This window comes from Zootoca vivipara, chromosome 12, assembly GCF_965207765.1.
Source record: "Zootoca vivipara chromosome 12, rZooViv2.hap1.1, whole genome shotgun sequence".
NCBI classification, from domain to species: domain Eukaryota; kingdom Metazoa; phylum Chordata; class Lepidosauria; order Squamata; family Lacertidae; genus Zootoca; species Zootoca vivipara.
In genome coordinates this window covers 24,983,382-24,998,172 of record NC_142595.1, presented here as the reverse complement: position 1 = coordinate 24,998,172, position 14,791 = coordinate 24,983,382, and the positions used below count along the sequence as shown (strand labels likewise).

Here is a 14,791-nt window from a genome sequence, read left to right as displayed (position 1 = left end):
CTTTCCCTGTACCACTTCTCAGTATTCCTTTTGTCAAGTACATACCTCATATAGTTCCTGCCGATGGTACCCTACGGATCTTTTCTGCGCCTCCCCCTGCCCCCCCCCACCGGATTCTCATTAGTTCTGCAAGGATATTAACTCCAGGAGTTGCAATGATAGGTTCAGACAAGGTGGTTTAGGGAGGAGAGGAAGTGAGTTTCCATTAAAGGGGGCACCCCCTCGTATACTATGCATTGTGGTTTTATCCCCCTCGCAGTCCAGAGCAGGGAAAGAAACTGTGAGCAGGGAGTTATTAGTGAATGTACGTTTGGGACATGGGGTTTTCAGTGTGTTTCAGAAGGGGTGTTGGGTTGGGGGAGTCCGAGGGAGGGGAAAACCTGGTGGGGAAAACTGTGTCTCCCTCCACCTCATCTTTATTCCCTCTCCCTTCCCCTTTCTTCTTTTTTTTGTGTCTGGGTAGCAGGAAGCTGCTGATGTAAAAACAAAAACAAAAAAAACGACAATCACAATTTGTCTGTGACGTGCGATTTTGGAAAAAAGAAAAAAAAAACCTGAAAAGTCTGGGGCGGGAAAACAAACCCTTTTTTGTGTTTTTGGTCAGGATTTTAAAGAAAGATATTTTTATGGTAATTGTCGCTGGTCTATTTTACTATATATTTATGTAATAAATATATGATTAAAAAAAACAAACAAACCTACCCTTAAAAAAAAAAGACAAAAAAAAAAACCAACCGTCACAGCCCCAACTGGTTTTTGGTGTCTCATTTATGGTGAGTAGCGATGGGCAAAAATTTACTCTTTAACTATCAAAACACAGAAGAATGTGGGGCTTGCTTGATATTTCTGTTCTGCAGATAAAAATCGTGGGAGCCTTTGTTCTCATGGCTTTCCCCCTCCCCTCCCAATTCACCATTTTAGTCATTAAAGCCCCCACACCTAAAAGTTGAGTAGAAACAAAAAATTCGCCCACGCCAAAGCAAAAAAGCATCACCACATTTGGGGGGTGGGGGTGGGAAGATGGGTGCCATACCGATGGCATGTGTAAGTGACTCACATTACTGAAAAATCAGGCTGAGGGTAGACTGCCTGGCTTCAGGGGATTTTAAAAAAAAAAATTGAAAGAGGGTGTGAAAGTTGCATGTGATGTGGATGGTCTTCCTCTTTTTCACCTGATAACAAGGTCTTTTAGCTGGGAGGTGGTAGTGCTTCAAAAACTGGCTTGACCAGAGGTACGGTAGGAGTAGGACAAAATACACGGGTGCCACACCGAGGGAAACAAATAGTTTCCCCTTAAACTGCCATCTTGCCATACTTAAGCCCTAACAAAATAAGTGGGACAGGACAGCCACCATTTTAAGCACCACAATTCACTTCTGGCTTGCCGGGGGAGGGGGGGCGGCAGCCAATGTCTCCCTTGTGTATAGAGCTCCAATAGTCACCTCTCTCTAGCTGAGGCAACTGGTTACCCCCACACGGAGTCCCAAACCACCAACACACCTTCCCTCCCATTCAGGAGAAGAGCGGGGGCGGACACACAAGGCGAACTCAGGAAGGACGTGGATCCAGGCCATTTTTGTTTTCAATATATTATTCCCCTGTGGCCAGCGCCACAGCAGGGAAGAATGCCGGTTCTATTCACACAACTCCAATATACAGAGAGATATTTACAAAAGGCGGCTTGTGGGCCGCTTGCTTCTGAGCAGGTGGGGGCAGCAGCTCCTATGCCGGTATAAATATAGTTTGCTGGGTCCAGGCCCAGAGAGAGCAGTCTGGTTAGTGCAACAACACAGGGAGGGCAAGACGAGAGGGTGGTCCAGTAGTTATGTGCAAGCCCCTCCCTGTCTTCTACTGAGCATCAATGCGAAAGGAGAGCAGCTTCTCAGAGTGCATGTTGTTGAGGGTGCGCAGGTCGGGAAGCTTCAGTAGCAGCTTGGTGAAACGGGACGTTTCCTGGGGGTGGTTTTTGAGGACGAGGGCTCTCAGGGCACGGATAAGCATCTCCTGTAGCTGCTCCACTGATCCTGGGTTCTCAATGCCTGAACGATCTGCACAAGAGAGGGACGGGCAGTCAGTAACATGTTAACAGCGCAACAGACACACCTGCCTGGTTTTCAGGTCTCTGATCTAGCAAACCACATTTTCAGCCTCCCACAAGGTCACAGATTGCCTGGAGCCCACGGAGCAGTGATGGCAAAACCTGACATGTAAAAGATCCCAATCTCCTCGGAGCTCTGAATTATTTTTTATTAAGAATCATTCTCTCTTAAAGCACCACCACTGTTCATAGCATTTTGCAAGGTAGCACGAGGAAGAAGAGACAGCTCCCCACTTCAAGGAGTTTACACTCCCAAGTTTGAACAATGGGGAAAAGAGGAGCAGAGGCAAAGGTGTCGGGAGAAATATGAAGATATGTAGTTAATTTAGGGGTTTGCTGCGTTTGCAGTGTGTTGGTGTTTCAAAGTTGGAGGTTCAGACTAAGGCAGTAAGATGAAGGCTTCAAGGAAAGGAAGATTTCCAAAGGAGGAAGCAGGGAGAGCAAGGGAGAAGGTGCCAGGCATAAGGAACAGAAAGGGGGAAAGATGTTGATGTGTGGTAGCCAAGGGTGGTAGAGTAAGAGGCTTGAAGACCTTAGGACACAGGTGAAACAAGGGCAGAAAAACACAATGGATGGGTGTGATTGGAGAGCTTCAAGGAAAGGTAAGGACAAGGAAGCTTGTGATCCGTGACTCCGATTCCCGCCTGTTCATGCCCAAGGACACCCACCTGCAGAGATCAGCACCACAGCTGTGAAGAGGCCAAGCTCCTCTTCAGAGAGTCCCAAGGCTCCAAGCTTCTCACTGAACTCAAACATGGATGTCAGCAGGTCACCCATGCCCATCCCCCACAGCTCCGCAAGGCTGTACTTGGTACGACTCATAAATGTGACTGTCTGTTCCTTAACGTTGAAGAGGGATGCAAACCGAACCATCAGCACCTGGGGAAATGGTAGGAGAGATGGGGAGAGACCTGTTAGAACACATGAGAATCTGTGCCCATACAACACAGTCAAACGCCATCTGTATTATTCTTCCAAGTAAGAATGCACACTTGCTTCGAAAGTGGGACTTCCTCTGAGTGAACATAGTTAAGTTCAACCGCAAGGTTGTTTTTTCTTCTTCAGAACCAAAACAAACTGACAAGTTCTCAGAATGATTTTCACTTCTTCCCTTTGGGGTTTTTGAGTGTGTCTGGGATCCAGGCTCCCAAAAGCAGATTACACCCCTTTAATTACTCCTAATGTGTTTACATTTCAAAATGACGCCAGCAAATAATGTACTTCATGCATTCTCATTATTATATATGGATAAATAAGAGTGTAGATTTACGTTTGAGGATTTTAAAACAATCATGTCTCCTCACTATTTTCACCAGTCTGCAGAATTAACCAATATTTAATGGATAAATATTATTCTCCACTTTTATAAGCCCTTCCTACATACATAAAATTGGTAGCTGTTAACTAGCAAGGGTCTGAAGTAGTGGGTGGAGATAATCCTACCTCAAATGTGCCAGCTTTGAGTAAGGAGACCTGGTCATGCTGCGTGAGTTCCCGGAAACCAGGGATGTGCTTTGCAAATTCCACAACCTCTCGTACAGCAGGTGTGAAGCTCATGGAGAAATCTTCCCAAATCTCCTGGCCTGTGCGGCCACTGCGACCTTGTGGGTGACAATTCATAGGACACGCCTGTTGGGATGGAGAAAAAAATGAGACATGTTAGATGAAGAGTGGAAGGCTGGAATCAGAGTCAATGGAACCAGTTGCAAGCCCACATAGTCACTGAGAATTGAGGACCCTTTGCCAATCTGTTGCCTTCTGATGTTTTGTAATATAAGTCTCATTAGCCCCAGGGAGTTTTAGTCCAGGTTAACAGGTGGAATAGAAGCTTCTAAACTTCCTTTTGCTGCTCTTCTGCATTTGATGCCACTACCCCCAGCCATAAGAAAGGAGGCGTTCCTTTGCAGAATAACCAGGCAGATTGAGCCAATACTGACTTCTAGCCTGACAATAGGTAGGAGTGGAGTTTCATGTAATCTAACTGCAGTAGCTAACATCCCACTGATTGAAAACAGACTAAAAGAGAATGCTAACAGATTACTTTTCAAGTCAGGATTGAGTCCAACACTACCTGAGCTAAGCAAATACTTCTTGTAGGCTAAGTCTTCGCTTTAAAGTAGGAACAGAAGACCTGTGGCCCTCCAGATCCTGTTGGGACTACAACCCCCACAATCCTGGACTATTGGCCATGCTAGCTGGGGCTGATGGGAGTTGGAGTTCAACAACATCTAGAGCACCACAGGTTCCCTACTGATGTTCCTTCCCCCCCATAAAAAAAAAAACATTAACAGACTGAATTTTCGCATGCATAGCCATAAATGAAGCTACAGTGAAATGTTGAACATATTATTAAGAAATATTGTTTGTTTTTCACTGAAACCTCTAAGATATACTGTATGTGAGAGATACAAAATATGTACAAGGAGCCGCCTATCCCTGAATAACACAAGAAGCGCAGGCCGAACCCAAATGTGACTCAGGTGGCATGTTAAAATCAGGGCTTTCATCAACCGGAACTCTCCAGAACTTGGTTCCGGCACCTCTCAGGTGGGCGCCATGGTCCTTATAAGAGAACAAGGGAGGCGTTCGTGGCAAGTTCCAGCACCCCTTTTCCTAGAAAAATAGCACTGGTTAAAATATATCTAAATGGCTGAGGTGGTGGTGGTGGGGAATATCCAAAATCGTAGCAATACAGTGGCTGCAACTAGTGAAGCTCCCGGTTCAAATCTCATCTGATTTGCCTCAGGCAAAAGCCACGGGTTTTCCTTCTGGGATATTAAAACAAGCTGGCTATATAATAGCTAGAGAAAAGGCAGCTGGAGGCTGAACTGGTCGCTGAATAAGCCTTGGCTGGCAAACAAGAGCGTGCCTTGTGTGGTGCCGTGAGGAGGATGTGACACTCACCAAGAGGATATCTCTGGGTTCGCCTTGCTGGGGGCAGCCTTGGCCGACGGAGGAATCTGTCTCCCCGGAGGGGTAGCCAGAGGGGCAAAACCGATGGCCGTTCATGTTGTTCTGGTGGCACGTGTTGCTTGGGGTGGAGCCAGAGTTCCAGTTGTCGTTTTGGTGGCAGGGCCCGTTTCCGTGGTAACCACTAGACAGCCAGTTGCTCTCCCAACTCAGAGAGTTCTCGCTCCCTGCAGGAGCCAGGGGCCCTGCGGCCAGTTTGTCGTGGGCATAAACAAAAATCTCCTTGTGGGCCTTGGACACCTGCGAGATGACGTCTTCTGTGACTTCGCCGGGGCTCGGGGAGCGGGGCGGCGTCAGCTGCTGGGAGAACTGGGCAAAGCAAGGAGATGGCTGGGGAGGCGAGGCCACGTGAGGCGGTGAGGATCGCGGCGCCAGCTGTGGCTGGTGGCACAGAAGGGGGCTGGCAGGCTGCTGGTGCCCTGTTGACAAGCCCTCAGGCAGGCACTGCGCACTGAGCTGGTTGTTGGCCATGTTGTTCATAGCGCTCTGCATCTCTGCCAGCATGCGTTGTTTCTCGCGCTTGGGGATGCGGCCAAAACGGACAGCTGTAGGGGGGGCAAACAGGGGTGTCTAGGGTCACAATGGCAATTGAGAATCTCACATTTCCAAGCACAATTCAAAGCGTTGTCGCTGACCTTTAAAAAGCCCTAAATGACCTCGGCCCAGTATACCTGAAGGAATTTCTCCACCCCCATCATTCGGCCCAGACACTGAGGTCCAGCACCAAGGGCCTTCTGGTGGTTCCCTCCCTGCAAGAAGTGAAACTACAGGGAAGCAGGCAGAGGGCCTTCTTGGTGGTGGCGCCCGCCCTGTGGAACGCCCTCCCGCCAGATGTCAAGGAAATAAACAACTATCTGACTTTTATAAGACATCTGAAGGCAGCCCTGTTCAGAGGGAAGCTTTTAACAGTTGATGTTTTATCGTGTGTTTGGAGCCACCCAGAGTGGCTGGGGCAACCCAATCAGATGGGCAGCATATAAATAATAATAAATTGTTATTATTCCACAAAGCAGAATCCTAACGAAACAAAGCCTGCAAGGGGTAAATCAAAAAGTCAAATCTCCAACCCTCACATGGCAGGGAACTCACCATCACGGGACATGCCAACCCCCAGACACTTCTTGAAGCGGCACTGCTGGCAACGATTCCGGTTGATGCGGACAATGTTGCAGGTTTCGTTCTTTAGGCACTTTTTGTACTGGATGTTTTGCTGAATGCTGCGCCGGAAGAAACCCTGAGGGAGGGAGAGAGAGAGAGAGTGGATTAGCACCTAGGCCTGACGAGCAAGTGACTGTACCCAAACCCAAACCAAAAATGGCTGCTTTTCAGCCCAGTTCCCTTGAGGCTGTGAGCTGGAGGCTGAGGACTTGAACTGGAAGCAGAACCAGCAGAAGGTGACTACTCATCCATTGAGCAGGCAAGGGCAGAGAAGGCCGGGCTCCCACTTTTAGTTATATTAGGCCCACCTGGCCAGTCCAGAGGCAAGGTAAACACCTGCCAACCACAGGGGAAAGGCCCCAGCATGCAGAAGGCCCCAGTCTCAAGCCCTGACATCTCCAGGTAAGGCTAACCCTGGAGAGCTGCTGCCAGTCTGTGTAAACAATACTGGGTAGGTGGACTAATGACTTTGACTCTTCCTATGTTCCCAGAGGCCAATGTGGCCCACTTCCATTCCCTTCTGAACCTGAAGAGCGTTCCGAGGCCTAAGCAGACACAGTCCTAAGGGGTACTAGCTCAAGCAGTGGAGGCACAGTTATCTCAGGCCAGCTGCTGCATGCTGCTGGGGAGTCGCTACTGGTCAGGGAGGTGGTAGAACAACCTGAGCTGGCTTGCCATCCATCTCCCAGCACAAGGCTGTGTTGCAGGGCTTAAATCCCCATCTCCCACATCTCACTTAAGCTCCACTGCCCCGTACTAGCATGGGGAAACTAGGGTTTATCCTGTGTGCAGCAGCAAAATATCTTGGGGGTGGGCCTCGATCCAACCCCTTCCAGCTTTCGTCAGCCAAATAAAAAGGCCAGAGAGAGATGCTCACCTTGCAGCCTTCACAAGCATGGACACCATAATGGAACCCAGACGCCACATCTCCGCAGACTTTACACAAGAGGACCATCCCATTCAGCTCTGGAAGGAGAAAAGAGGAAGAGGGGCTGTGAGACTCCATACCCAAAGGCTGGCTTTTTTTTTGGCTGCTTGGTTGCTACTCCCCCAAACAACCCTTTGTAAAATAAAATAAAAAACCTAGAAGCCTACAGTGCAGCCTTTGAAGAACCCAGGAGGAACTGTGGCTGGCAGAAAGGGCCAAACTGACCCAGGGAAGGTGGGCCTGGAGTTTGAGCTTGGACTAAATCTGCTGGCATACAGTAGTTGGCTGGACCCGCAAACACCCCAGGGCTTCCATTCCTTGCCCAACTTAACATCCACACTCACTTGTGATGCTGCTGCTGGTGCTTTTGGCAGGGGAGATGCGCCTCCCGTCATCCATGGCCACTTGCAGCCCCACGGGGGAGCCTCCAGAGCTGTAGGAAGAGGACGACGACGAAGAAGAGGAGGAGGAGGAAGGGGAAGCATCATCACGGAGCCCAGTGGAGCTGGTCCCGTAAAGGCGCCCAGAGTCTTGCACCAGAGACCCGGTGGGTGAAGGTGGGAAGTAGCTGGGGAAGGCGGGTTGCGAGGACAGCTGGCAGCTGCCGTTGGAGCTGTCGCTGCCACACAGAGAGACGGGACTGGTGCGGCTTGGAGAAGACCCGTTGGAGCCAATGTAGCTGATGACACCACCTGTAGAGAGTTAAAAAAAAGGAAGAGGGTTGAGAATCCCACCTCACTACAGCCCTTCGGTGTCCAGCTGCCCCAGCTGATTGTTCGTGTTTCACAACTCGAGGACATCATGTTGGAAACCTCAAGCAGCCTTTAAAGAGGAGCAAGTTTCTAGATCTCCCTGTGGCGGATGATATCCCGACCACACGGCTGCACCCTCAAGAGGCATTCGCAAAGGCAAGCAGATGTTTCGGTAGCCAAGAAAGGCAGCAGGTTTCAACTGAGGCGAGGTAGAACAAGAGAGAGAGAGAGAGGCTCTGACAACCTTCATATGTTGTAACCAAGTTAAGTTTGTTGTGTTTTGAAATTGTGAATCCCTAGAGCTGGACAGCGCTGAAAAAAGGGAGGTCTGGAGTAGCTGAATGCTTTGTACAATTCTGGTTGTCTCCGAAAAGAAAGAAGACCAAGACAAAGCTAGGAAAGCATTATTATTTTTTTAAGGGCTGCATTAAAAAGAAGAGAGCCTGCCTGCAGGCTTGCGCTCTAAGAGAAAAACAAGACCATTGCGAAGGCAGAAGGGAAGCAGGGAGAGAAGAGGCAGAAATCAGAAGTGGAAGGCTAAGGAGAGAGAGCCGAGAAATGGGGCCCAGAGCAGCTGAAGAAAGGTTCGGGCATTTGGGGGCCTTTTCTTAAAGCTTTGTAAAAAAGGACTACGGTACTAAAGTGGGACGTGACAGAAGGTTATAAAATTAGGAGGAGGGTAGAGAGGAGAAAAGTTTTCTTCCATAATGCTAACAGAGAGCAAATGTGATATAAGTATTGCTTCAGAGAGCAACTACTCAGGCTAGTGAGCCAAGCTCCATGATGCGGAGGATAGTACAGCAAACATACATATCCAGCAGACCTGGTCTAAAATTCATTCCCTGTTCCAAATATAGGATTTCTTTTTTAAAAAACTTTTTTTTTGCAGGAACAGTACCACAACTACCCTTCCCTGAGTCAAATCTACTAGGTGAGAAAACCTCCTAATTGCATTGCTGGATCAGACCAAGGTGGTTCTAGTCCTGCACTCTATTTCCCAGCAAGTACTCCCAAGAGAGCCCCCATTTGCTCTCCACATTGTGGCCTTATATGCAAAGGGGTGCTATCTCTGACCATGAAAAAAAGGAGGTGGTAATTTACTCTGAACATGTGAGTTCTCAAAGGCACAAGATGGCAGATGGGAGATGGGAAACCTTGGAACACTGGAGGAGCGATAGGTTAGGGGTGAAAGTAAACCTACTTGTGAGCAAAACACGACACAGAGTGAGAACAAAGCTGCCCCGGTATGTGGGAGCTGACACTTCCCAGCACACACCTGATAAAAGGTTTGCAAAGTCCAACCCCACATTACTGGCCAGTTGCAAGCTCTGAGCTGGTCTTGCCAAAATTCTTCCCTTGCAATCCAGCTCTCTCTCTCTCTCTCTCTCAGCTTTCAGTTGTTGACCTACATCTCAGAGCTGCAAAAGGAAAAAACACCGAGTGAGTGATGCAGCGAGTGGAGAGGGAGGGAGGGAGGCGTGCGGCCCAGAAATTGTTGAAAATTGGGTGGAAGCCAAAAAAGCCATCATACACCCCACCCTGGAAGCTGAGGGGAGGTGGGTAAGCTGGGAAGGGCTGAATACTCCAGCCTGGAGATGGCTTGTTTTTTGTTTTCTATAGAAGAACTACCACTGCTCCAGGCTTTGTAGCTGGGCTACATGCCAGTGGCCAAACTGCTGTAGGAAAAGCCTCAAGCAAAGTAAAAACAAAGCCATCCGTGCCAGAGGGATTATAAACAAGGTCACGTGTGGAAGCCATGTTCAGTGCCCAGGCAGGCCTTTAACAACAAGCGGGGAGCCTTTATCTTGTTGACTGGTTACCACCCGCTAAAGACCTTCCTTGCGTGTGGCCCAAGCACCTGGGACTGGTTGCTTAGCAGACATTAAAAGGAATCGGGGCAAATAAAGCTGTAAGTGGAGTGTCTCCCTTTCCCCCTTGTCAGGGATAGGAAAGAGAGCTGGATAGTGACCCAAGTCAATTTCTGCCAGCAATCCAAACGGTACACACACACACACACACACACACACACACACAAGAGAAGTGAACAAAGGATAAGCAATTGATTAAAATTAAAACTTAGCAGCTGTGCTTTGGCTAGAGCTCTTGTCCTGTGGGACCACAGATCGCCTTCTACCACTTTTTGCTTAGGGTCCAGGGCAAGCTACTCAGATCGAACACAAGTGATAACCGCCTTGCTCGTCTGCACATAGGAGAACTTTGCAATCCTGCCAAAATTAGGGCAAAGCTGGAGCTCAGTGACAAAGTGCCAACAGATGTGCCAGAAGCAACTCCACTCACTTTGGTGCCTCTTCTAATCCCATGCCGTTCATACATCTCCCAATATATCTCAAATACTGTGCAACACTTTGGCGGCTTATTAAAAGCAGGCTGTCCTTTCCTCTGCAGAACAAACACTTAACCAGGAGAATCATCAAGGGCAAATTAAGGGCAGGGATATTTCAAGCAGGCACCTTGATTTGAACTTGGGGTGCCGAGGCCTGAGAGCCAGCCCAGCATCTGGCTTGCTAGGGCAGCCGTGATCATCCTGTCTGGGTTTTGAGCATGCGGCCCTTGCACGTGACCTTGTCAGTAATCTCTTCCTCAATGCTGATTATGGTTGTTGTTTTTCCTTCCTAGCAGCCTCTCCTGAATTACTTCACTTTCCTTCTTTTAAAAGGCGAGAAGCAGAGTTTGCAAATCTAGCAATTCAGGATGGGAAGGGTGGCGCAGGGAATCCTGCAAAGGAGGAAGGTATGCAAATCTTGCAGCCTTCTTCCCTCCCGGCTTGGAGTCCCTAGCTTCCGTGCAGCTATTAAATGCAGGTTGCGTCAGGGAGATGACTGCCCCAAGTGGGTCAGGGAGGATAAATAGGAGAACTTGCTAGAAGGCACGGACCAAGTTGGCCATCTTCCAGATAGGTGTGAAAAAAGGGAAAGGCGTGCCTCGTCCGTTTGCAATGTGTCTTGTCAGTCTTCTAGAGACAAGGAGCCAGGAGTAGCTGGGGACACATGGCATCACTAAGTAAGCACACGTGGTCCTTGACACAAGGCCACATGCTACCCGTTTGCTCACCCCAAAGGGGAGGACAGCTGATGCAAAAGGGGGGCCGGGGGGAAACTTGCAGCTGAGCGCCACCAAAAATAAAATTAGGGGGGGGGGGCAGAGCTCAAAACTAACAAGGTCAATCAAAGGAAAAGGGATCTCCATCACCCAGATCCCTGAACTGAACCACCTTGGGCCCACTAACTTACTAACCCAGCAATGGAATCAAAACTAACATGGTAGCTGTACATACAAACCATACCCACAAGAGATGGGGGGAAAACAAGCCCCTAGATATTTAAAAAAACAACAACCTTAAAACCCACGCAATGCAGGATGCTATTCTATGAGGTCTTATTAGGGGGGAATGACACACTGAACTCACTGGGACTTACTTCTGAGTAAATACTGTATACTTAGAACTGGGGAGCTTGGCAATCAAGCCACATGGCTCTGTGGGACTTTCCCATCTTCTAACATACCATAGGTGACTCCTGACCCAGCAAATCCTACCCCACTTGAAAGTGTTGAAACCCCAAACACCAGATCTTTAAAAAGGAATTATCCCACTGCTAACCCGCACAGCAAATGCAGAAAGCCTTTCCTCATTCCTAAACACTTTCTCCTTTAAGGGAACCTCAAGACCTTATTATTGGATTAGACAAATACCATTCACTTAAACTGCCCAGGGTACATTTTATTACATAGTTCTATTGTTAATACTTAATCAGTACCTACATCTAAAAGAAATACATATGTAGTAAGACAGGAGTGCCTGGCGTGCTATGGTCCATGGGGTCACGAAGAGTCGGACACGACTAAACGACTAAACAACAACATGTAGTATATACCGAAACAAAGACCACCATAGCTGTCAAGTTTTCCCTTTTCCCGCGATGAAGCCTATTCAGCATAAGGGAATTTCCCTTTAAAAAAGGGAGAATTTGACAGCTATGAAAGACCACAGGAAAAAAATATTTGTGCCACCCAGTCTTTAAAATATTGGAAGCTTTTGGGTGTCCCCCCCCCCCATTCCTCCTCGGGCTGGAATGACTCCTCTGTAACTAGAACATTCATTTCCAGCATTTAAACACTAGTTAGAGAACATAAAGTTGGGGTTTTGGTATTTTGGTTACTTCCCTATTTTCTATCGAATGCTGCTAAAACACATGTGCACCAATAAATATTGCCTGCTTTCCACCACAAAAGAAAGGCACTCTGTATATGCACTGAGGCAAACTGTTTGCGGCACAAACAGAAGGCACTCTGCACATGCAGTAATGAACACGTGACCTTACACGATTTCCTTTTTCTTTTTCCTCAGAAAACTTTACGCTTTTATTGGCTGGGTGCAAGGCTGCAAGCTTTGGGGAGGTAAAGCTGCCACCAGGCAAGCAGTAACAAAGTGATCGGGCAGAGGGCCGTCAAAATAGTAAGAGAAGCCGGATTTTTCCAGCCAAATAAGACACGCCAGGATGCAGAGACTGGTGAACGTGAGTGATTTCGCCCACTCGGTTCTCATGCTCCGTTAAGTTGCCCGTCCAAGACTTTCGCACTCCCAAAAGACACATGAGGGTTACCTCCCGAGAACTGAATAACTAGGAAGCGAGATCGGAAGGCTGGCAAGTCGGGCAGTTCACCTCCACGTGTCCCACTTGCACGTTGCCCGCTTCTATCCCGACTTCACCCATCACGCTTTGCCCCGCCCCCTGCCCGCCCATTGGTTCCCATTTCCCCTCCCTGGCAAGAGATGGCCCATCCTTCAGCCGCGCCCTCTACGGCGAACTCGGAACGTTCGAGCTTCCCGGATGGTGACGTAGCTCTAGGGGAGGCGTATCTAATGAGCTAATGGGGCGAGCTCGGCCAATGGGAGGCGACCGGAGGCGGGACCGATAGGGAAAACAAACGTTGCACGTGGCTGAGCCGGGTAAGGGGACACGTGAGAGGATGAATGGGGAAGCTTGAAGGGGGAATCCCAGGAAGGGTGGGATTCCGAAGCGGGGTGCGGGTGCTAGTAGTGTAACTCCAAAGTAGTGGGGGTGGAGGGGAGTGAAGGAGAAAAGAAATCCCCATAACCAATAAAGGACCATCAATTCGGGGGGGGGGGCGGAATATGAGGAGGAGATCTCCGCCGGGCATCCCTTCCCCTTCCAAGGCTTCCTCCCAAGAAAACACCAGGTATGTGATGCTCACAGTGGAAGCAAGGCAGCCCCGATCCTCTCCCCCCACAACTGCCCTAATCCCACCCTCCCCAAAGGACGAGGTAGGGCGTCGCCTGCCGCTACTGGTAGCCCAGGCAAGACATTGGACTCAGCTCCCTCCCCCCACGAGGAGAAGGAAAGTTGACCTCTTTCCCTGAAACTGACACCTATAACTCATTTCCCTTGCTCCCCTTGTCACAGATCCACCCTCTCCCCAGGAGGAAACTACAACAGAAGGATGAGAAATCAACCTTTCCTAATTGGGTTGGGGGGTGAAATTGAGAAGTCTGATGGGCTAAAAGAACGGGGGCAGGTAATAGGGGCACTCTTGTTCCTCCCAGTTTCAAAGCCCAGCACCTCTCTTCCTTGTGGTTTTGGGGGTGCATTCAGGCAGGATCCTGAATGCTATATATGAGACTCTAAGGTTGTTTGCACACTTCGTATCTCTGTATCAGCGCTTGCGGTATTTAGGGTGGGGAGATACCCTGCTTGGGAACTCAATGCCGCCGCCGCCGCCGCCACCACCCCAACTCCAGCAGACGCCCCACGAGTAGCTGCAGGAGCGCCGGGCAGCAGGAGAACTGCTCCCTTCACTGCAGGTGCACGAGAAAGAGGCTGAAGCGCCAGACCTCTGCGACCGGAGGTCGCCACGAAGAGGAGGCTATGGGGCAAGTTTTAGGAGGGAGTATAGCACTGCATGACCCGTTCCCTCAAGGCAAGGGTCAGCCTCAATAAGCCAGCCGCGAGAGGCTTACCTGGGGCGTTGTTGTTCGTATCCAAAGTGGCCATCCTGTTCAGTTGACAGCCGTCATTCATGTCGAGAGAAGAAGCGAGCCGAGATTCCGTGGGCGAGGAAGGAGCGAGGGGGAGCGAGAGGCTGCCCCTTTCTCCTCCTCGGTCTTCTTCTGGTCCCCCCAAAGTTATGCTGCAAAAGCGGCTGGGAACCCAGTCAACTTGTACTGAACGCTGGTGGGAATGTGCCCTTTAAAAAATTGTCTTAAAAAGATTATATTTGCACTGAGAGCCGCAGTGCAAAAGTCGAAAGAGCGCGAGAGCGGCTGAGTATGTGGGATACCTCGCAGCAGCCCGGGAGCTCCACTCTGCTGCTGCCTCTCCCTTTGCCTGCAAAATTTTACTCTGCCAGGGTTCACTCACTCTCTGGTCTCCCTCTCTGCCTGCGGCTGCGCAGATGCCAGCACGCGGCACTGGAGCATCCACCATGTGACTCCTAGGGAGAGCCTCGTGCCCCAGTGACACACTTTCTGTTGCTGCTGCAGCCGCAGCCACAGCAGGCACATTGCGCTCGGCTTCTTCGCTAGAGCGCAAGGGTTGCCGGGAGTTGTAGTTCGCATGGACAGAGTCGTGCCTCCCCCCCCCCCCGCTTTATGCGCGTGCGTGCGGATATCTCTCCGTGTGTCTGCTGCATTCCTAAGGAGTGACTTCTCTCTCTCTCTCTCTCTCTCCCCCTCCCTCCCTCTCAGGCTTTCCCTGAGAGATCAAAAGAGGTTGAGGCTTAAAACACACACAGAGGAAGGAGGGGGGAATATCCCTGAAAAACGTGATGCTTTAACGTGATGTTTGGAAAGAACCTAGTTCCTATTGAGCCACAGCTGGCTGCCAATTTAGAGCTTGGCAAAGGATC

At 49.6% G+C, this 14,791-nt stretch overlaps 1 protein-coding gene across 2 annotated transcripts; it reads right to left on the bottom strand.

Moving 5' to 3' along the window:
• Window positions 1–1,573: 1,573 nt before the first annotated feature.
• NR1D1 (nuclear receptor subfamily 1 group D member 1) lies at window positions 1,574–14,419 on the bottom strand. Of its 2 annotated transcripts, XM_088656268.1 has the most exons (9): window positions 13,905–14,292; window positions 9,183–9,324; window positions 7,499–7,846; window positions 7,104–7,192; window positions 6,158–6,302; window positions 5,003–5,613; window positions 3,542–3,727; window positions 2,767–2,977; window positions 1,574–2,048 (listed from the first exon to the last, which is right to left on the bottom strand). In XM_088656268.1, the coding sequence occupies exons 3-9, from the start codon at window positions 7,551–7,553 to the stop codon at window positions 1,849–1,851; spliced, it is 1,497 nt and encodes a 498-aa protein (XP_088512394.1). In that variant the 5' UTR covers window positions 7,554–7,846; window positions 9,183–9,324; window positions 13,905–14,292; the 3' UTR covers window positions 1,574–1,848. The 2 variants fall into 2 exon arrangements, with proteins under 2 accessions (XP_088512394.1, XP_034992938.3); XM_035137047.3 differs by lacking the exon at window positions 9,183–9,324 and having other exon boundaries at window positions 13,905–14,419.
• Between the last annotated feature and the right edge of the window lie 372 nt (window positions 14,420–14,791).